Raw genomic sequence first — 23,838 nt, forward strand, 5'->3', positions numbered from 1 at the left:
GGTCTTTATTTTAGGAGCATTGACTTGAATAAAACCCACACGGTGCCTCAACAGCAACAGGCAGCGTTCGGCGTTTGCAGGGTCTAGGGATCTCTCTCAGCATGGGCAGCCTACTTAGCGATATAACACATTCTCCCAAACCCTTGAGAATGATTATAATTAGAGTCTATTGTATCCTATATGAGTCATTGAGAAAGTGGGTAATTCATTTGCAAGAGGAATGATACGCCAACTATAGTCCAGCAGCTCCTTGTCCTCCGCCCTGGTTTAATAGAAGCACTGATCGTCGGTTTGTTAATGAAGCAACGATGATTGCTGGTACTTTTTGGGGTTTTTTTTTTTTTTTTTTTAGGGGGAGCTGTTTGGGACAAAATACCACCAATTTTCTCATTTTCCATTCACTACTCAATAAAGAGAAGTCTATGATCTGTCAGAGCTGGGCTGTAATTATCATCCATTTCAACAAGAATCTAGAAAACTTGGCAATCAGCACCGCATAACATGGAACGCCACAACCATGGATTATATAGAGTGGCGTTCTAAGACAAAATGCATCTTTAAGCATATTTGAGAATCACTCTTTATTCATGGATGAAGGTCCTTGCAATCAGATGTACTTGTGTTATTGGCTCAAGTAATCAAAACCCATTCCAGTGTGAGCTGCAGTCAGGATTGGAGGCTGGGGAAGTACGGAACACGTGGTAGTGGGGTGGGAGAGAAAATAGTGCATTGTCCAAGAGAAGTGCAAAGACAACTTTTAATTGTACTTAAAAATTGACAGTGAGTTCAGGGGATAATGGAAAAGTGGGATATCAGGATCTCGTACGGGTAACATACATTGTTACCGAACTGACAGCTGTCACACTTCGCAGATGTATTTACGCTAAATCCGATCTAAATGCAGCGTAAACCTGACTGATATACATTAGATGTTAACATTTATCCCAATGGACACACAGAGGCACAATGGAAACAGGTTTTCGCCTGATATGGATTTTTGAAGTGCATTCAATTTTTTTTTACTGAATAATCTGCCTCTTGCTGATATGGATTACTATTATGCTTCTGTGCAAACATTCTTTCTTGTCGAAGAATTTAGTGTTTTAATTTCTACTCAATTGTATTCTTGTCAGAATGAAAAGGTATCTGATAAAGCCTAGCCAATACTGGACTTTAAGGAGGAAACCTACAATTTTTAATAAATAAAATCATATAACAAACAATATAAAAAAAAAAAGAATCAGATCTAAAATTGACAAAAACAAAGGTTTGTAAAGCACTAACGCTAACAAATCTCTTATCAGACCTTTTATCTCTCCTTTTTATTAGCAAAAAAAGCAATGTAACCAACATTTAGGTATTAATAACTTAAATGACGTGAAAAAGTTGAAAGCTCAACTATTTGAAAATGATTAAGATTTGATACAAGGATGCTATCAAATGCCAACTGTAATAACAACGATGAAAACAACTCATATTAAAGGCATACTTGAACAGAAAGTGACAAAAAACTTGCTTGAATCAAGACGGATAAGGACAACAGGTGTGGTGGATCATCATTATACAACCAATACAACATGACTGTTATCTGTATTTTTTAGTAAAAGGCCCGTAACAGCAGACCAAAACATCAGCCCCAATAGTCACAGCATGTCGCTCTGCTCTACACGGAGCCTGGAGGTGAGGGATCAGGTCCACAGATCATCAATCAGACCACGGTTGGGAATCTTCCTCACGTTGCCTCCAAGGTCACGCTGTACAGTCCTGGAAGATTCTCCACTCTCCGACACGCAGTCCTTGAGTTTGTCCATTCATCATCTGTAACCCTGGAGCAGGCTGGCAGACAGGCCCAGTCAGCTGCTCCCCCCACCCCCCACCCCACCACCAATGAAACAGCCCCACAGCCACATCAAGTCTGAGTTTGAAACAGACTTCTGGTACATTGTGCTATTTTGGAGGAGGCCACGCTTTGGGGAGGATGCTCTAGAAAAATTCTCTGAGTTCATCCCCAAGTTGTGAGGGGCATCTTTAACTGAATTCTCATATATTGGCAGACAGGCCCAGTCAGCTGCTCCCCACCCCACCACCAATGAAACAGCCCCACAGCCACATCAAGTCTGAGTTTGAAACAGACTTCTGGTACATTGTGCTATTTTGGAGGAGGCCACGCTTTGGGGAGGATGCTCTAGAAAAATTCTCTGAGTTCATCCCCAAGTTGTGAGGGGCATCTTTATATATATATATATATATATATATATATATATATATATATATATATATATATATATATATATATAGGCAGGCAGCTACTGCATACACACAAACTGCTTCCTGTCTCCAACACCTGGTTTACAAAGTGTCTCCCTTGGGTGTTTTTTTTTTTTTTCAAAGTCTTGAAAGAAGGCCGAGATGAGGCGGCAGAGGGCCAGGAGAATAAATAGAACGCGCTCTCTTTATATATATTTTTATATCTCTGGATGTAAAGATACACAGCGTGGATATTTCCCACACAGGGCGTTATGTAGTCGCAGTTTTGAAGTTTTATGTGGACTGGTTCCACTTTAAGTGTCGACAAAATCGGACGTGATTCCTGCAATTTCTCACTCAAACGAGCTGTTCTTACCAGGACACGAAGCCCTTCTCTAAAATGAGCCTGGTGCCGTAGCGCACATTAATGAGACGCCTCTCTTCAGTGCGACTTCTCTCTCTGTGTTCATGCTGATGCGCATAGTCCCCCAGATGGAGCTCCGCCACAGGGACCATGCAGCTGCAGACAGTGTCTCTGCTGTCCTCAAACAGTGGACAACAGGCCCCTCTATCCTTCACACAGCCACTAAGTAGCCCCTCTCATCTTCCTCCTCTCCTAATCTCCGTCTCCTCCTTCTCTCGCTTCCTTCAGGCTGCAGCTGAAGACCGATATATATTGCTACTGAGGCATTAGAAAACTTTCTGCTCTGTTATTTCTTTCTGCTCTGTTATTTCTTCCTCTGTTTTCTTTTTCACCGTGACTGTCTTTGTTTCTTCGGCTCATTCCGCTTCTCTTTCCGCAGCAATCTCTCTCTCTCCGTCCGTCCCCTCCGTTTCAGTCTCTTGCAGACTCTGATGATGAGTGTACGGTTTTGCTTCCCTGCTCTCATTTTCTCTGCGAGCAGCATGCTGCTCTGGCGTTGCGATATGGGGGGGGAGGTTTAAATCCTCCAGCGCAGCCCGGTGGCATCGCTGCAGCTACCCACTGGGCCGGAATAAATCCAGGAGCCTCCAGTCTCGCCTCTGAATGGACCAACGCCCCTGAAAGCGAGCCCAGAACAACACCCCCCCCCATCAATCCAGCAGCAATGAACCCAAAAGGCCTTCCTCTGGGAGGTTCAGCTTCCCCTCCCTGCTTTGCCTGCGCTGCCTTCACAAAGGATGATTTCAGCTGCCTAATCAACTAGAAAAAAAAAACTTGTACCCTCCTCCCAGTGCTACAGCCTCCCTACCCCCCTCCCACCCTCATCCCTATCCACCAACACAAATTTCACATGCCACTGACTTTGTTTTTCATAACATGAAGGGAGAGGGCGATTGCTCGAAACAACATGTTCTCCAAAGCATATTTGAAATGTCAACATCATTAAGACCAACTGTCAAATGTGGTGACGTTGAAAAGGGCCCATACCTTCCTAATCATTACAACCTCATGCCAAGTCTTTAAAGAAATCTGAGGGAAAAGGTTGTTTTTCTGTCAAAGCTCTACAGCACATGTGTCAAACTCAAGGCCCGCGGGCCGCATGATAAAATCTATTTACTATTAGAGCTGGCCCGCCGGTATATCGCACGCACCACCAAAATACTACAAATCCCACAATGCACTGTCCGCGTGTCGGCACGTCAATTGCGCGCCTCACAGTCTGTATTACATACCACTTGTGTCAACTTTCAACTATCCCTCTCCCCAAAAAATGGCTAAACGAAAGGTGGAATTTGAAAACAGGAGTTTTCAAGACAGGCGGGAGGCACAGTATATGTTCGCGGATGTAAAGGGCAAAGCTGTGTGTCTTCTGTGCGGAGACAGTGTGGCTGTAATGAAAGAATACAACATAAGAAAAATATGAGTCTGTGGGCTGCAGAGTTTCCACGTTTCATCCCGACACAATGCCCCAGCTCCCAGGCTGCTCAGACGCTCTCTATGTTTGGCAGCACATACTTGTGTGAACAACTGTTCTCTTTGATAAACAGAACTTCACACAGGACTCGTCTTACTGAGGAGCACCTTCACTCAATCCTGACCCCAGACATTGATGAACTTGTATCCAAGATGAGACACCAAGTGTCTGGCTCAGACCAGTGAGCATCACAAAGCAGCAAACGGTGCTTTGACGCATTTTCAGTTTTTAATGTAGTTTCATTTTTGCATTTTTTTTTCTCTTGTAGTAACTTTTCTTTGAAGTAAATTATTTTTGGCTGTTGTTTGCCTGTAGAAAATGTTTTCACTTGAAATTACTCTGGAAAAACTGCAGATAGAGCCATAAGCAATTAATGAAACTGATTTTATTACTTTTATTTTTATTTATTTATGTATTATTTATAATTTTTATTTCATTTATTTCATAATTAATGTTGTTTTATAGGCAATACTCTATAGGCCTTGTTAGTTCCAGGTTCAATATGTGCACTAAGGTTCTTTCAATAAGTTTTCAATAAACATTGAACCCATCCGGCCCTTGACTTGTATCAATTTCTTTATTTCGGCCCACTGTGTATTTGAGTTTGACACCCCTGCTCTACAGGCTTACATCCCTGCATGCAACCACTCAAATACCTGTAGTAATGATCTCAGTGAGAGAATTACTGGACATTTTTATTCATGCCCCGGGCTAGGTCAAAACTCACATACACCCACACACACGCTGAGTCCTTTTTTTTCTTTTTTGCCTTTTTGCCCCCCCCCCACACCCAACAGACACCAAGTCAGGGTTTGTGCAGAGCAAAAACAGAACTGATGCCCTCTGGCCAAACCTGCCGCCAAAAATCTCCACCAGTCCCCTGGGCTCGCTTTGCACCAGCAAAAGTTAGAGGTCAGTCCTGAGTCAGGATCCCAGTGGTCCTGCAGATCCACAGAACCAGGGCTTCATATCCAAGGCTCAGGCAGGGCTAAAACATATGTATGTATATATGTATATATTAAAAAAAACAATTTTTTTACAAGATGACACATTTGAACATATCATGTGAAAGTTATGATTTAACTTCACCAATACTAATTTTATTCTGAACAGACCATGAACGCATCATAGAGTCAGTCAATACAACATCTGTTAACGTTAGCTGTTTGATTCTGTCATTGAGCCCAAGAGAGTAGTACTGGATTGCACATGTGCAGTACTGATCGGGCAGGACGTATGTATCGGGTAGAAAGTGGCTTGGTATGGTTGTTCCTGTGTGATATCGGATCGGTGCATAGACGCCCATACCGATTAGCATTTTAGGCTCTATCTGAGGCATTACCAATAATGCTATCAGAACCACTCTAAGCAGCACATTATGTTAATGTATTAGTTTTAATGTCTTCAGATTATGGCTAGACAGATTCATACACGGATGTGATTAAGTTATCCTAAACTGATTAGTACGGGTATCAGCAGCAGTGTCAGCAGCAATAGCAACAGCAGTGACACACACAACTCCATGACATGCAGCAATTTTACAACATTTTCTTTATTTCCTGGTAACCCTACCTTGACAACATCTCCCGTCTCTGTATAAGTGGTGCAACTAAGGATTTGCATTATGGTACTTTTTTCCCCAATGATTCGATTCATCTTGCCAGAAAATATTGTGAAATGTCCCGACAGTCCAAAATGTTATCTCCAAATTGGTGGATTTGTTTTTGCTACGGGCGTTAAATGAGATGTTGCAGCAGATGTTTTGGGATATTAGCAACAGTAGAAGCATTAGTATGATTAGTAACAGAATAGCAGGAGAAGCATTGGTATTTAGAGAAGGGGTAGCAATACTAGCAGCAGTAGAACTATAGTAGCAGGAGACATTAGAAGTAGTAGCAGAATTAGAAGTAGAAGTAGTGCTTCTATTATTAGTAGTAATAGTTGGTAGAAGCAGGATCAGTACTAATCAGCAGTATTAGTAGAATTCAGTGATGCAACGGATCTTAAAACTCACAGATGGGATCGTGTCACGGATCGGATAACTTTTAGTGATCCTTGAGTTGTTGGTTTTTTTTGCGTGCATGTCTGTGACTGTTTGTGTGTCAGTGTGCACTTTCTTACAAGGTAAGGTTTGCTTCGGGCCAATCTCTCATCTGTGCTGCAATAAGCAAGTCCAGCAGCAATTCCAGCACGTCTTTAACCCAATTGAGCACAAACAAATCAACTTAATCAGGCAGGAGGCCGCTTAGCTAAGGATTTACTGTAAACCAACCCCCCAAAAAACATGCTGACCATCCCTGAATACAACAAACTTGTTAGGCTCCACTCACATGGTTTGCTGCTTTTCAATACACCCGAACCCACCCCACCCCATTCTGTGGCCAGCCAACCGGCCACACTAAACCCTCCTATTAGTGATTCGACTTATGCTCTCACTTCTCTCGCCTCTGCAGATTCAACCCTGCCCTTGTACTGTAATCCCTCTCCAGCGGATTCTTAATTAAACACGGACAACACATGGGGGTCAAAGACGGCGCCCACACGGCAAGGACGTGTCAACGGAAAAAGGACGCCCGTACTCGTGTTGGATTGTGTCACGGAGCTCGTTACTCAACCTCTCCTTCCTTTCACCCAAGACAAAATGTTAGATAAAAAAAATTAAAAAAAAAGAGCTGTCACTTTTGACAGGGTTCCTAATCTGCACCCGCTATTAATTGCTCCACCCTCCCTAAATGCACCCATGCGTATACAGACTGTGGACAAGGCACACACAAGGTTTAAGTCAACCGTTACTGTCCTTGGCTGCAGCATTTTAAATGAAGATGTGACTGACTCTATTAGCATAAAGTAAGCACTGCAGTAAAACACTTTCTGGAAAGTGAGGAACTGACTCTCCTCCTCCTCCTCCTCCTCCTCCTCCATTCTCTCTCCATGATTGGCAGGTTGATTTGACAACAGGTCTTCCAGCCTGGCAAAAAAAAAAGTGAGTGGTAGGGGGAGGAGAGTGGGGGGGTGATGCGGAGATATGAAAACAATACATAGCCTACTTTCGTGTGCACATAATTAGAGATGTCTGGGACTACAAAGGCGCGGAGGGGGGTGGGGGGCGTGGCTGCAGAGATTCAGGCCGAGGCAATTTATGTGCAAGCCGTCCCTGAGGAGTGACAATGACAAACATGTCACACATTGTTCTACATATGCATTCCCCTCTTCTGTAACCTCCCCCCACCTCTGTGCACTTCGCCGGCTACAGATAACTTAAACCCAGTTGTTAAGCACATGACAGAAGATATGAATGCTAAGGGGGGGAAGAAATCGGGATGTCAGGTAGCACATTTGCATAACAAAGTGAAAAATGACCTTCCTCTGGCAGCTGAGTCAGGAATTTGTACCGACCTCTTTCTTATAGGCTGAAGCGCAGCCCCTTTCCTGCCATGTCCCCAAGGTGTGATACGCGGCCCCGGTCTCTTTACATTTAAATGTTCCCTTTAGGCCACATTATCCATAAGTACAATATTTCTTCTACAGTTATGCTGACGACACCTAGCTTTACCTACCCTTATAGCCCCCTAACCACAATGAATTAACAGGCCTGGATAACTGCCTTTAGGGCACGAATGAATACCTGGATGGCTCTGAACTTTTTCCAACTCACTGAGAAAAACTCCAAAGCACACACCCGTATCTGTAAAGTCGAGTGAGTCGATTCAAGTTGCATTGTGGATAATGTAGGTGCAATATTTTGACCAGGAAGATAAATGTGTGGAATAAATTTAAATTCTTAGTTTTTTTTTTACTATCCACCATGAGTCCTACAAAGTTTCAGAGTGAAATGATAAATCAGCAGAGTATTCTTTCAGGTGCAACACATACTGGCAAGTTGCATCATTTGACAATTGTAGCACACTGAATATTTCCATACAAGAAGAGGAGCTAGCCAAGGGACCCTGACTGGCTTTAAACTGATTTTTATTTCTATTTTTTTTTCTACAGGTGTCTCCTGTCTCCATCTCTTGAATTTTTGATGTTCATCTTTCCGTCATTTTGTCTCCTTTCTTTTTGGTATCTTCTCTCTGCTTCATAAAGCACATCAGATCCACTGATGTGAAGCATATGGAGCATAGTGGATTCTAGCTCAGTTGAGAGCTGCTCTTCCGCCTCCTGATTACGGTTGGGCGATATTGAAATTCCCCTGCCGAGGATAAAAACGGTGATTTATAGGAAGTTATCTACTAAATAAAAAACTGAAGACAGGGACACATATATGTATAAATATCCGTGGACTGAAGACACGTGTGTTGCAATACCAATGTAGAGGCAGTAAAGCGCTATTTCATTCAAGGGCATGCTGAGATCAATAAATCAGATCAATCAACTGGTAGTAACTGCCCTTGTGCAGTCAAGCCGCTGTTGACTGTTCGGTTTATATTTTGTTGCCTGTGCAAAAGCCCCGATGATTGAAGGTTGATTGCTAGGAGTTATGAGATTGCCCCACTTGTTTTAGTGAATAAGCAAAACCCTAAATAATTATAATTACCTTTAGGAAATTGTTTTGGCATGAATTTAGCCTGAACGCTGACAAAGACTATCATAAACAACAGCAATGAGCTTTTAACTGAAACACAGAAAAATCCACCGGTGCAGCCGTTTGATAGCCAGCTTTCTGCTGCTCTCATCACTTTTCTAGGTCGATATACAGGAGGCTGTTTAAACCTACTCACAAACAACATATGTCTGATGCAAGGGCAAACAAAGTAGATCTGTTTTTTATGTGTGCTCAGGTCATCCCTGCATCATCCCTCCAGTGTCTGAGCCCAGCCTCATCATCCTCTCACGCCTTGTTATTATTATGTATGGGGCTGGCTGACCCCGGCCGCAGAGCCATCTGCTCACAGTCTATTGAAGCTGAGATTATAGGGGTAGGCCAGGAGGGCACAGGGACACACATGTCTGGTGGCCGATCTGGAGACGCCATCCCCCGAGTCGCTTTCACCTCGGGCCAGCTTGCTAGATCAGACGGCGGAGGGAAGATGAAAGACGATGCTGTCCGTTGCGGTACGGACAAAAAAGCCGACCACATGCTGATTTTCATGCCGTTTCCCCAACAGCTTCCATAGATGTAATCAATAACTTCCCCTTCCATTTTCCTGTACTCCACACACTTCTGTCTTCTCCCACTTCCTTCACCTACACTCTCTACATCCACCTCCACCTGAGACGCTGCGCCTACACTCGGGGGGGTCTTTCTTATTGAGTCAATGGTTCAAGGCCTCCTGTAACAGCAAGCTTATAAAAATCACAACATCCTGCTCCAGGCACCCGCGGCGGAACATCTCATAAAACAGAATGAGGGTTTTAGAGGTATATGCTTCCAATCATCCTTGGCTAGGCTGACGTGCTTGCTTTTGTGAATGCAAAGATAGCTCGCTCATTCCCATGCGGGGCATGATCCGTCAGCTCCTTGCTCATGAATGTAATCCTTTGGGTTTATCTGTCCAAGTTCAGGGGCCACAAAGGGGGGGTCCGGCACAACCCAAACGTACTCGCTGCTGATGGAGTTGCCTTTTGGAAGGGAAACAGAGCAGATGCTGGCCCAGGTGCTATTGCATCTTAGAAGTGCCAAAATACCGCCATGGTCTGAATCATTGCCAAGGTAAACCCTTTCGCATAGAAGTCAAGCGGGGGAGGTAGAAAGAAGAACAGAGGCGGAACTGACTAAAATGTGCAGGCCGAGTAAAAAGAGGTAGAGGAAGGACACACAGGGGTTGAGGGGCAACAGGGCCCAGATGAGGCTGCGATGGAATTAACACTGCCGGGGTTGAAGGTGTGATTCCCAGCGTGAACGCCTATGATGGGAGGTGTTTATTAATTTCACTTTCAAACCTATTTACCCAGCAGCTTCTTTTTACACATCCTGGTGCTAATTCACACGGCTCCTTTCAATCACACTGGATCTCTATCTCCATTTTAAACGCTCATTGCCTGTCGTCCCTCTCTAGAACTGCCTTTTCTACCAAGCTTCTGGTCATTTGAGTCCCGGTACTACTTATCGCTCACCTAAAAGTTTCCTTTAGCACATTGTTGTCTACTTTTCCCATTAGCGCTCTAAGGGCCTGGAGACTGACGAGGGCTGCTGGGGGTCACAGAGGTAAACCCACTCTGAAGCCCGCCCGTTTTAACAACCAAAAAAAATAAACTTAGGTTTTGTCTCACTGCGACAGCATTTACTCCTGCATTGTATTTACTGATGCACATTGGCTGTAATGACTAAAATGCAGAGGAGGAATATGAAACTCTCCACAGTAAATCATCTGTTGAGTTCCTCGATGGTTATTTATTTGTGCTTTGGAACGAAACCGCAGTGAAGAAAAAAAGAAAAAAAGAAAAAAGAAAAAAAATCAGACAATTAGTTTTTCTTGCATTCACAACACCGCAGAGCTCTCTCGCTCTCTCTTCTACCGGTTGCCTTCTTAGCTCGCTCACGTGATCTCGCCCTCCTTTTCCATTGGTCTCTCTTTAAAATAAGTCAGGAACAGCAAAGCCTAACTTTACTTTGATTGTTATCAAACGAATAGAAATGCCAGACGAAGGCCCTTTTTCCCCCAGAGTTAAAATGTCTCTAAAAATGTTCCAGGAACTTTATATCCGCTGGTCTCTGCGGTACATACCCAATGAGTTCCTCATGCGGCATTGAGGTCAAAAAGGGGCTCATGAAGGTTTTTGAACAGGACAGCTTTTTTGCACAGCTATAAACACTTTTGCCAACCGACGATGCGGTCGAACAACACGTCACAAGATCTGCGGCTGCAGCGGAAATGTTTGGGGGGGGGTCATGAGCTCAGAAGCACCTCTGGAGGAGTTGCAGATGGAGGGGAGAGTATCGCTCATCAACCCCCTCAGCTTTCCCCCTGGAGCTCTGTCACTTCACGTCTATCATTACAAAGTAAGATGATCCGGCAAAAGGGCAAAACAGAGGCACAAAACTGGCATTTATCCAATTTCCTTAGAGAAGGAGGAAGTGAAGACGCCGCTGATGAAGACGTCCTGCAGTGCTAGCAGACACACAGGTGTTGCTGCTCATGCTGCATAACCTCCCCCGCTGTGCACAGGAGGGTCACTGCTAACCTTGACGAGGGTGAGCGGGCGATGCCGCAGTGCCCTTGTTCACACCGCTGAGGGACATGTCATTTTATTTATTTAATAATTTGACTTTTTTTTTTCTCTCTCTCTCTCAAGTTTCCCTTCAACTTTTAATATCTCTTGTGCGCCACAGGGACACTCGGAGGCCCACAGGTTTGATAACTTTAAACGCCTACTTTTTAAAGTGTAATATCTACAGCTACCCTGGGACCTCCACAGCCCGGGTCTTGCTCCATATCACTGAATTTATTTTCTTTCCAAAACGAAGGGTAAGATACAAGGAGGGGTGAGTTTGTAGTTTGGCAGTTAATCTCACTTGAGTTTATCAGCACTGTAGTCTCTACATTAATGTTACAGGGGACTAAACACATAAACCCGAGAGGGAAAACTCTGGGAGATAAAGCGTTGAGGGGGAGGCAGCAGAGCTGAAAAGAAATAGCTTTTGGCGTCACGCAGTTATTTTACCCCTAGAAGCTGCAGAGTGGAAAAGCAAGCGAGAGCAATGCCATTCCCCGCAGTTCGGCCCGAGATGTCATCTCAATCCAAAGCGACACTTGCTGACAGCGCCGCCACAAAATCATCCCGCGAGCTTAACTCCGACCCCCACACGTCTGCTGAATCGCATGCTCGGTCGTCTCACGCTGCAGCGATTAACCGAGCGACAGTTTTCCTCTCTGCTGCCAGCGTCACGACCCACATCAACCTGTCAGCGGTCGTGACAGGTCCGGCCACAGGTTTCATGGCCGGGGAAGACAGAAAAAAAAAAAAAAAAAAACCTTTGACAATTGGCTCAGCCGGAGACTGTTAACACACATGTCGTCTAGGCGATAGAGGAATATTCATAAAATGTATTCACGGCTGGCTGTCAGCGGCGGTGACAAATCTGGGGAGGTAATGGCAGCGGTAACCGAATCTGTCCGAGAGCGGGACCGGCCTTAATGGAAGGGCGGCCATCACTGCAGAACAGTCATGCACCTGCATATCTCATCTCCCCTGTCCACATCAACCCGTCATACAAGCACAGAGTCGCAGCTCCAACCAACAAGATATACATCGTCAATCTCGACCGGCTAATTTCCAAACGAGTTGGCCCACGTCTGTGTGCTGAGAGCAATGATTTGGATACCACAGGGTAAATTATCCTTGAAAGGGAAAAATCCTCCCCTCAAACACTCCACACTGGTATCTATCATCAATCTGTGAGTGCGTTTCTCCTTTCTTAACTTCTGATGAAGTGCTCTCATTTGCATTCCTAGTCTAGCCACTTTCCCTTACCCTGCTTCGTCTGCTTCCCTATAAGTTGGTCTGGTAGGTTTTCATTTGAAAATGTTTTGATAATAGTGCCGGAACATTACTTGACTTTAGATTTTCTTACTTTTAGATACCTCGAATTGAGAAATATAAAAATGGTTTTAGAACAGCGAGTCAAGATAAGCATTGCTGTCTTCATATTCTATGAAAACATCATAGAAACCACAGACCATGTCTTCTTAAGTGGTTTGGGGTTTGTTTGCAAGTGGGTGGCACCTACAGTTCAATCTTTTTTTCCCATTCCTTTTTGATATTTGTCCTTTTTCTTAAGAATAAAAGAGAGAAATCGAATGGTTATATGTTTAGCAAAATATCTATTTGAAGCTTGAATTTCATCATCTAGTGGATTTCATCCACTCGATGATTTGAAACATTTGTAATTGAAATCCCTGAAACTAATGAACAACAATAAATAATGTTATCTCATGATAAGGCTTATAAGTTGAACTCCCATTATTCATATATTTTTTTTAACTCTGTAAAGGCGTTTATCTTCTCGTATGTAGGTAATTTAGTTTATTCTTTACAATTATTATGACGATGTTTCCATATGCTGTAATGCTTGTACTTTCTACTGTTTGGAGGTCAAGATGCACACCCCTTTTTCCAACATGACCACAACGCCAAAATTACAAGTGAATGAAACTTAATGAATTACATTTTCCTTGCTCTTGTTTCACCATTGTAAATCATTTGAATGTTTCTTAGTTTATAGAATCTCATCTGTATTTACCATGAAGTCCATTTCGGGACAATAGAACAGAAAAGTCGAGCACTTTCAGTATGCATACTGACTTTTTGGAGTACACTTAATATTTTCACCTTTCTAGTATCACTGCTCTATACCAAAACCTGCTCAGAAATTCTGTGTTCTTGTAACAGAGACAGCTTCAGTGTTCTCACTTAGAGAAAATCAATATACACCACCCCACCAACACAAAAGGGAATGCATGGCCCATCACCCACCAACTGTTACCCAACACTGTTGAAGTGTTTAAAGGTGAATCTGTTAGCCGTTCATTCCTTCATATTTGACAAGATAAGTGTTACTGCCTGTCTTGGTGATATTTCCTTTGCTGAAGACGGTTGAGGAATTAGGAGACGCTCTGCTGTCATGAAATGTAGTTGAGTTTTCAGACACAGATATTGTTGTCAGTGCAATTATTTCAGCGCAATTTGGTGAGCGGCCTATGCCGGCGCTTTCAAAGCACCGTCCTGACCCTCTCAATGCTCAGCGGACAATTTGAGACATGATCTGTGGCAGACGGTGAGCTCTTATATCGAAGGAGAGAGTGGTAGGAGGAGTGCAGGGAGGAATATCAGGCACTTGGAGCTTTTTCTAGAAAGTTGTTATCATTATTGGTATCATCTGGACCTTTACAATCACTAGCTTTTGTTGCCCCGGCAGCAGATCAGTACTCTGGGCCTCTATGATAAAGAATTAGCAGCACACTGCATACCATCAACAGACAGCAAATTCCACAATCCAAAATCCAGCAACAGCTGATTCTCAAGCAGCTGATGCGTTCATGCAATGTAAATGTATCCCCCTCAGCTGTTTCACTGATGTCATGAAGCGCTTCATCCGGCAGATCATTACATATAGCTTGTTGGAATAAAGCAGAGCTGTAAAAGCAATGAAATGAGTCACCGAGGGAAGAGCGAGCAACAGAAATCACGAACCCGGCAGCTTTATTTAAAGAAACCTAAATTGAATACAAACATTGGCGTTCGGTAGCGAGAGGATGTCTAAAAAAAAAGGAGCAAATTTAACTTTATTGTCCAAAACATGTTTAGCGCTCAGCTTGACAAGCAGTGCGGCGCATGCTGGCACTCCTCCATCTGCTCAATAATAATTTGTTGTTGATGGGGTGGAAAAACAACACGATTCTAACACCTGGAGAGGCGAAGCCGGTTCTGGTTGTCCCCAAGAAGATGCTTCGTGGATCCGGGCCAAGCTAGTCTGGCAGCTCTGTCAGCTCCATTAACAACGCATGGTGGTGACAGGCACACACCAGCAGCAGCACTGTTAGATTAATGTCATAAAAACATATTGCACAAGGCGATAATGGGTCAGCGATGGTCTCATTGCTTCCACAGTGACTGACCAACATGTTGTTTGGTTGCCTTCAAACCATTCCACATCCCATCTTCTGTATCATGATGTGTATGATTAGAGAACAATAGACATTGTAAAGAAGACTATGTGGTTTAACAAGCAGCCAGCCTACAGTTTGGATGTTTACTGAAACATAAACAGCTCGCTTAGCTGGTAGCGGAATACTTCCTGCTCAAAATGAACATTTGTATATTAATTGCTCATCCGGTGTTACCCTGAATTCCTGAAGAAAACTTTGTTTTTCTCACTTTCCTCCAAGGAAAACGGAGAATCAAGAAAACTATGTCAAAACATCTGATGACAAACTCTCACACAACTCGTGCCGTGTAATCCAAGTCTCATTTATCAAACCTTACTATTTATAACACTTCATCATAATCAGTCTCACCCTCGCGAAGGCGCACTTCTCCTCCGGACGAGGCTGAATGTTTTAAATAGTGAGGGTATTAGCAAAGATGTGCATGTTTGGAAAGTGTTGAGCAAATGAGACTCGGGTGATACTGCACTGAGTTGTGTGAGAGTTTGTGAACAGATGGTTTGCCCTTATTTACCTTCCATCAAGATTTTTCTCTGTTTTTTGATTCTCTATTCACCGTGGCGGCATGAGAGTGAAGCAAATCAAGAATTCAAGGTAAGACGGGGTGAGTAATTGATATACAAATGGTCATTTTGAGGGTGAAGTATTCCTTTAACTAGCTGACCTGGTAGTTAAATCAGCAGCCCTTCAGAAGTCCTTAACTCAAAGTAATGTCAAGAGCCTCTCACATCCTCCAAGTCTGAGCAACCACCTGATTCAGAATATTGGTTTACCAATGGCTAACGTTAGCACGACAGCCGAGAAAACACAACATGTAAATAAGCCGTATTTCTACTCTCTTGGAGGCAAACGATGCATTCAAACAATTTTAGTGGAATTGGAGAAAAACGAGAAAACATTCAACTATTCAGAAGTATGTTTACGCATGGTTACGTCCACTGCTTGCCTTTTCACATCATTTAAATAGACTAGACTATATAAGCTTACTTAAGGGTTTTCTTTTTAAATTGCATTTTAATTCTATGTAAATGCCAGTAATTGTGGCTTTGCAGCCATTTTGCCAACAGTCTGTCATGCTCTTACATGTTGTGACACCTTTTCCAAGCTGGTTGCTGCTAGTTACAGTTTTAATTTTATCAAGTAAGCGCGGCATAACTGCATTCATGCATCAAACTAGCGATTCCCCGAACAATTCGTCCAATGCAGGCACAGTGACAGTAAATCTCAAATCGTAATCCTTGGGAAGAAAAATGAATCACACTACTGTAACAGATGATGTGTTATTGCTCAATACTGTTGACCCCTGAAGATACACGAAAAATGGAAAAGAAGGAGCTGGAATTCGGCTTCGACAGACACAATAAGGTCTGTTGGAAACATTGGATTTCACCAGTTTAACTCCCTCGGAGGAAATTGACTTCAGTTGCACAACAGCAGCCCTAACTCCTCCCTCGACGATAAGAGGAAAATCATTTTTAGATAAATAGAAGTAATCACGCCGCGGGTTTGTATAAAAGGCATACAAGTTTGCCAAGTCTCTCAGCTATTTACAGGCCTCAGAACTCCCATGGAGTCTTCACTCGTGATGATTAAAAGTAAAATGTTAATTCTGTCGAACACCTCCACAAATTTGCTTTAGCCACACTGCCAAAAGAACTCTCGGAGACGAACGACTGGCGACTAACAGAAGAGGCAATTAAAATGTTCTCTAAAGCCATCAAAGTGGTGGAATGCGACTTCCACCTCGGCCGGGCCTTTCTGCTCTCACTGGCTGTATCTGGCTGATTGAATTAATATGTCCACACATTTTATGCTTGACCAGTTCGTTTCAGCTGAAGAAAAAACAAACTAATGTTTGCAACGTGCAACCCATCTAATGCTGCATTCACTTCAAATTTTCATCCATTTCCTGCTTAATTGCATCCATTCAGCCAAAAAGACACTTCAAATTTTAGATTGTAGTCCCACAGCTCTGAGGACTTGTAACCGTCTGGAAAACAACGTGGAGGTAAATTGATAGATTCCTGTGTTCTTTTTCGTCCTTCATAAAATGGTTGTCCAAACAACCCTTGTTCATGTGCCATCTCATAATCCCGTACTATAATTACACGGTGTACTCATTTTGTTGAACAACGTGAGGCCATTATGCCATTGTTCTATTAAAGAATCTTGTGTTATTTCCTCCAGAACAACCACATTTCATCATTGGCTTTTGTGCGAGCATACGCTCCATTTTCTCCATTTACAGCCTCTGCATGTGCCCCAGGAGAGCTCTGTGTGTGTGTGTGTGTGTGTGTGTGTGTGTGTGTGTGTGTGTGTGTGTGTGTGTGTGTGTGTGTGTGTGTGTGTGTGTGTGTGTGTGTGTGTGTGTGTGTCAGGCTATTTTCTGTTGGATTAACACTGAGCCCGGATCCACACCGCTACACACCGAGGGCCCTTTTCTACATCCTCCCAGCGGCCCGTGAAAGACCACCTTCTCGTGTCAGCGCCCATTTCAGAGTGGTCTTTTCAAGCTAACCTCCTTGCGACCTCCAATCTCGGAGTGTTTGGAGCTGCTTGTCAGAGCTGCTCAGTGTTGGGAGTTCGCTCACGTGGTTTCATTTATAAGATTAAATTACCTTCTTGCTCTGGCTCATAGGAGCCTCGGCCAACAGGGGTCGGTCGCACTTAAACAGCACGGCAGGTTGTAGGTGACACTATGGAGCTCAGGTAAAAGACCTCCAAGTGCAGCTGGAGCATTTTCCTAAATACAACCGAAGGGCAACATTTTTTTAAGCATTAAAGCTGCAGGACACAACTTGTTGGCATCCCTAAAAAAGGGAGATGTTGAAACTTCATCAAACTCCAAGGCTCAGTCTTTGAAAGTTTCAGAACATCCATACTTTCACAGTATCAAAATGTACACGGATTATCCATTTGCAACAAGTGTCACGTATCCAAAGCTCACAACTAATGCCTCGTCTTAAAAGAAGGAAAAAAAAAAATCAGCATTTTATCACATTTGGTCCAACCCCCCTGAAATCAATTTACATGCATCAAATGATGAAACCCTCCGCAACACAGCCAATACTTGTAGCACCTTAACTTATTTTTATAAAGAATATTCTCTGCTCTGAGTCCAGCAAACTTTACTAACATCTTGCGATACTATAGAAAAGTTATTGATGTATGATGCATTGCATATTTCGTAGAACTTTAAAAATGTTGGCAAAAAGTTTAGATTCCTCAAACTAAGGGGAAACTTGGAACAAAAATTTCGTATTGATACCGATATTGAAGCTCTGCTGTATCAAAGGATACCAAAGAATTGGCAAAGACTACAGATCTGACACAGGCAGGCCTGGGTGTTGTTGACATTTTCACTACCAGTTTGATGCACAACCAATCGATTAGTCGACACACAGGAAATGAATCAACTATTTTGAGTTGAGTCACTTTTTGCATAAAAAATCTCTGGTTCTAGCTTCTCAAAAGGTGATTATTTTCTGGTTTCCTCAGTCCTCTATGACAGTAAATATTTGCGTGTTTACCTGCTGGTTCAGACAAAACAAGACATTTGAATGGGCCATCTTCGATTTTGGGAAATTGCGATTAGCATTTTTCAAAAATGTATTTATCGATTCATGGAAAATAAATAATCGAGAGATTAATTGATAATGACAACAATCAAGCAGACCTGCCACTAGGGCTGATATGATACCTTACTTTGAGTTATGTAAAAATGTCTGAACAAAAAGCCGCCCCAAGAGCTATGAAATGTAATTACATTTTTAATTAAACCAGGAAACATCGAATCAATAATTACGTAAACAAGATTACAAGTCTGAAAACACATTCAATGCCAACTTTCTGTACTTTTAAGATACAAGGTGACCATATTTCAGTCGGTACTGAGGCTTGATACACAGCCCAAGAGAGACCAGCTTGGTATTGTATGTAATTGACCCATTGCTTCCCATGTGGACAGAATTAATACCCAACACATAAACTGAATGATTGCCAGCTGGTGAAGAGACCGTCCTCTCTGTTCTATGTAATCTCATAATACAGTTGGCTTGTTACACTGAATCTTGCCCACAGAACCAACTTGATCCTGGAGAGCGGGGAGTGGCTCAGTGCACGTCTGTTCAGCAACTGCTTTAGGTGCCTGAGTAACCGATACCCATGGAGTATTTATATATATCGAGGCTGCAACGCTCACACGAGTTGCAAAGCATTCTTGAGATAAAGCAACTGTCTTGAGACAACTTGACCCAAGGCATTTTCTTCCAACGTATTCAAAAACATTCCTCAAAAGTCAAGGTTCGAGGCCTCGGAAACCTTCGGCCATTCAAATGTTAAACTCGCCACAGGCAAACTTAAGAGGATTTGAACTCCTATGCCTCAGACAGGCTCTGTGGATTTCAAGTATTATGGCTTCAACTCTCTGTTTTCCTCTGCGAGAGCACTTTTTAAAAATACTTCTGTCTATCAGAGTCTGACTGACACACACGGAATATTTGGATCGGCTGCCAGTGCTATTATTTGGGGCACAACACTGACATTACTAATTCATCTCCACTGTATTGCTTTATAGCAGCAGCAAAAAAAAAAAAAAAAAAAAAAAACACGCTCCTCCTGATTTGTTCCTCCCAAATGCCTCTGATGGCTGATTTTTTTTTTTTCTTTTCTACAAACGGAACCAGTCAAGCAAATCATCCCCCTGCATCAGCAACATAATTGTGCAACATGTTCCATCAATACCATTAAAACAAGCAGGCAAGTTAGCGGGGCCCCATTTCAAAGACATCAGCAGTAAATAAAAACCAATGAGGGGTGAATTAATCACTGGGATGTGATTTACATTTCCCTGGCATGACACACACACTGGAGGAGGGAAACATTGTTGCCAACCTACTGAAGCCTATGCACAATGAAAACATGACTGTGATGATGCTGAATGCACAGGACAGAGACAGAGAGACACAGAGAGATAGAGAGAGATAGAGAGAGAGTTGCAAAAAAAAAAAAAAAAAGAGCCCACTTTTATTTCCAAGATAATTTTTCAACTCAGATTTAATCTCAAAGGGGGAAAACGTCCTTAGAAATTACAGTAATCAGCAATATCACTGAGTCGTGTAATGAAAAGATGATGTGATTTTACTCTGAGGTTGCAGGCAATTCACTATGCCATGCCCCTCTGGGTATATTAACGTTGTGCATGTACAGAAGAGAAAGTTCCTGCCACTGACTGCAGCCAGGATCTGATTTTTTTCTTTTTTTTTTTTTTAAACCACTGAACACACACACACACACACACACACACACACAGTGAGTGAGAAAAAAAGAAAAAAAAACTTTAGAAGTTACAAAGAGAAAAATGCAACCTTCAGCACATATGTCCATACTGTGAGAGGAGAAACGCGACTTTAAACGCAGCCGATCAACTTTCACAGGTGCGCACTGTGCGTCTGTCTCCCCAAACACAAACCCAAACATTTCATTTTTTGTTGTTGTTGTTGTTGTTGTTTTTGGTTTGTTTTGTTACCTGTTGGCCCCTCCATGCTGTCTGCGTAGATCCTGACGGCCAGCATCAGTAGCAGTGCCGCTGAATACATGTTTGGCAGAAGAAGTAAAAGTCCAGCTCGCTTTGTCACAAACAAGGGGAAAAATCCTAGAGGAAAGTCCGGCATCAGGAGCATCAGCGGCGGCGGGACTGCAGAGAAGTTGCGCGCTCGGCTCCGCTCATCTTTCTGCCTCCTCAGCCCGCACAGGGAGCATCTGATCTCGAGCTAAAAGCATTCAAAAAAGAGAACCCCCCACCCACACACCCCTCTTTTTCCTGTAACGGCTCCGGTACTTTTTTTTTTTTCTGTTTTTTTTTTCTGTACTGTCAAACGAGCCGGTGGCACGCAGGAGTGCGGGACTGCGGCGCCTCCATGCGGCCAGGGGATGGATCTCACCACCGGTGGATGAGAAAAAAAAAAAAAAAAAAACACACACACACACATTGCACATCTGCAGTTTTGTATGGATCAGAGAATGACTAAGACATACAGCTGGGTTGCCACAGTGTCTTTTCCTTTGTGGCTTCCAAACTGACTCATTTCTGCTCCACATTTTCATGAATTTCATAGACTGACTTGTGCTGGGGGTGTTGAGGCAAAGGTAAAAAAACCTTGCCAAAGGCTCTCGGTTAATTTTTCATGCTACAGGAGGAGCTGTTCTCTCTGAATGTTTTCAGTATGTAACATTTGCTTGTGACAGCAAGGTGCCATTGTGTTTTAGCTGGACAGCACCGGTCCGGAGCAGAGTTCACTGCTGGAGAATCCCTTTATCCAGCTCCAGCGGGGCTGACTCTGACCTCTGACCTCGTCCATGGGGTCTGCTTAAATAATTGTTTAGTTAAGCAGGTATCACCTTGTTTTATGTCCAAACTATATTCAGGAATAAAATAATTGATCTATATTTCTTTTTATTCTTAAGCACGTATTTCGACTCATTGTCTATTTCGATCTACAGTCTTAGCTGGGATTTGATTTGTTTTGGTCTTCAAGTTTTTTGTCTTTTCATATGTGGAAATGCACAAAAATGTAGAGAGACAATATGTTATTGCAGTCTAAATATAAACAACATGACAACAAGCAGCAAGAGTGAAACAAGCAGTACTAACACACACACACACACACACACACACACACACACACACACACACACACACACACAAATCACAGCAGCAGGACCGCACTAACCTGCTAGGGGGCGCCGGGACAAAGATGACCAATGGGACCCTCCCCCATTTCTGTAGGACCCATCAGGGACAGAGCACTCAGCACGTGACATGTGATATCTTCATATATAACTTTCACAGAGCCAGAAACAGACCAGTGCTCCTATTAAAGAACTGTTCGTGGCCCCAGGCTTTCTGTTTAGCTTGGGGTTATTTAAAAGCTTATTTATTTTTATGAATATGCGTCATTTAAGCCTAAGGTTACCAATGCAGGGGTCGTGAGAAAATCCAAAGGATTCCAAAACTAAATCATTAGATGATTAAAAAGGCAAAAAATCAGTTTCACAAACGTAAGTTGATTTTTTTTTAAAAACTTTTTTTTAACTTGTCAATTAAAGTTATCCTAGGTGACAATGTGCTGTGGGGCCCTGTTGGCCCCACATCCTCTTTTCTTTTCTATCAATTTTTGCATTTAGGTGCAACCTCAGGACAAGACACATGTATCTAAATGCAATACAAAACAATCTATTAAACACTTCCATGAAATGTTTACCAAATACAATAAGATCCTCAGAGTGAAAATGAATTACATAGGTTGTCTCTTTGATAAGTTCAGTTTGGGAGGAAAGGACTGACGAGTCTAAATTGGTTCTCTGCTCTGATTGAATGCAAACACAGCGATCATCCGGCAGGTAGTCTCCCATTCAGTTAATGAGACACGGTGAAATAACATGACACGTGAAGTTACATGGATGATATTCTATCAGCGTGTGTTGCAGCCCACTGTCGCTCAGAACAAATTAGAGAATGTAAAAGCTGCTGCTGAGGGGATTATAATTAATGCAGCCTGATCATGAACAATACGCATGCTGCATTGCAGTGGTGCTATCAAGTGGTGGAAATCCTTTAAATCTAAACCCACCGTTGGTCTACTATCTACAACTGCACTCCTAGTAACCGAGCCTCGACTAGAACTACACATAACAGAAATACATGAGGTATAAAAAAAATATATACTTTAAGTTGGCCAGTTTGTAACATGAAATGTTTCGAAATATACAACAAACAAGATCTTGATATTTGGTCTCAACCACCTTTGGATCTCAAACTTGAACTCCTGGTCCTGGTATTGATCCGGTCCCCAGTAAATGAGTCCTGAGCCTTGACAGTTAGAATGGCCGAGGTGTAATGCAATGACCCAGCCTGTGCAGATACTTTTGTCCCCTGGCCTTCGATTTGGCCACAGGGTCATTTCCAAAGTGACAGGGCCACCGTTTGCTAGTCGGTGGATAAATAGCTCCACATACACCCTGTGATGGTCACCCAGGCTTTTATTTCCAAACTTATCAACACACTGCAGGGTGAAGCGCAGCCAACTCTTTCCTATACCTGTTAAATTTGTGCAGTGGCTCAAATCCACTTGGCTGTATAGCTTCAGATGGCATCGAGCCATCCTGCTGCTTGCTGCTGGACTACTGGCTGCTTCAAAGACAGGGGGAGCTGGATCAAGACTCTTTATCACCTCCTGCCTATGAAATATTGATTCTGTAGCCTCAGGGCTTTTAACTTGTGTCTGGGAGATATTTATTTCTCGGAGGATGTTAGTGGGGGGCATATCGTAGCATGCTTCATTTGCCAGGCCGTAATAATTCAACGTGATTTTTTAAACTGTTGGGAGAGGTTGATATATTGGTGTCAGGGATAAAGTGGTCTACATGCCCTTCAAATCTAATAACTTCCTCTGTGCTAACATTAACAGCTCACTCGTAAAATTATTATATTACGTGTTATATAACCAGTTAATTTGCCCATATTCATTTTGCTGTATTTCATGACATCCGCGTCACCAGTAATATAGCTGGAAACTATAAAGTTGGTAAGCTCCAGTCGTCATCAGGTGAACACACAGCAAGAAGAAACAGTCAATTACACCTGCAGGGGAGGATCAATTTATTGTCTTCCATGCTTCAAGGTTTATATCAGTTTGATTCTACCCGCTAGCCTGCAACTTTTCTCATATCAAGATTAAAGCTGAACTGGCATTTGAATTCTCCTGTGAGAAGAAGTGTAAACTATTATTAATTACATTACATTACATAGCAGACGCTTTTATGACTTACAATCAGTAGTATATTACATATCATTCACCCATTCACACACTGATGACAGGCTACCATGCAAGGTGCCACCATCAGACTCTAACTAACATTCATGCTCATCCAGTCCACACCGATGGCAAGCCTTCAGGAGCAACTTGGGGTTAAGTGTCTTGCCCAAGGACACATCGACTGTATCGAACCAACCCTCTGATTGCAGCCGTGGCGTAGTGGAGAGCAAGGTGATGCTGCATGTTCTTTTTTCATTTTTTTAAAAGAGG

The 23,838-nt window shown here is 42.9% G+C and overlaps 1 protein-coding gene across 1 annotated transcript in view; it reads right to left on the reverse strand.

Annotated features, from left to right (window-relative positions):
* Positions 1-20,518, reverse strand: part of ptprua (protein tyrosine phosphatase receptor type Ua) — a 174,574-nt gene extending 154,056 nt beyond the window's left edge. The window contains exon 1 of the mRNA XM_054606668.1: positions 20,280-20,518. Coding sequence (XP_054462643.1) covers positions 20,280-20,433 — 154 coding nt within the window. The 5' untranslated portion in view covers positions 20,434-20,518. The remainder of the gene's footprint in view (positions 1-20,279) is intronic.
* Positions 20,519-23,838: the final 3,320 nt, after the last annotated feature.

Source organism: Anoplopoma fimbria, chromosome 10 (assembly GCF_027596085.1).
Source record: "Anoplopoma fimbria isolate UVic2021 breed Golden Eagle Sablefish chromosome 10, Afim_UVic_2022, whole genome shotgun sequence".
NCBI classification, from domain to species: Eukaryota; Metazoa; Chordata; class Actinopteri; order Perciformes; family Anoplopomatidae; genus Anoplopoma; species Anoplopoma fimbria.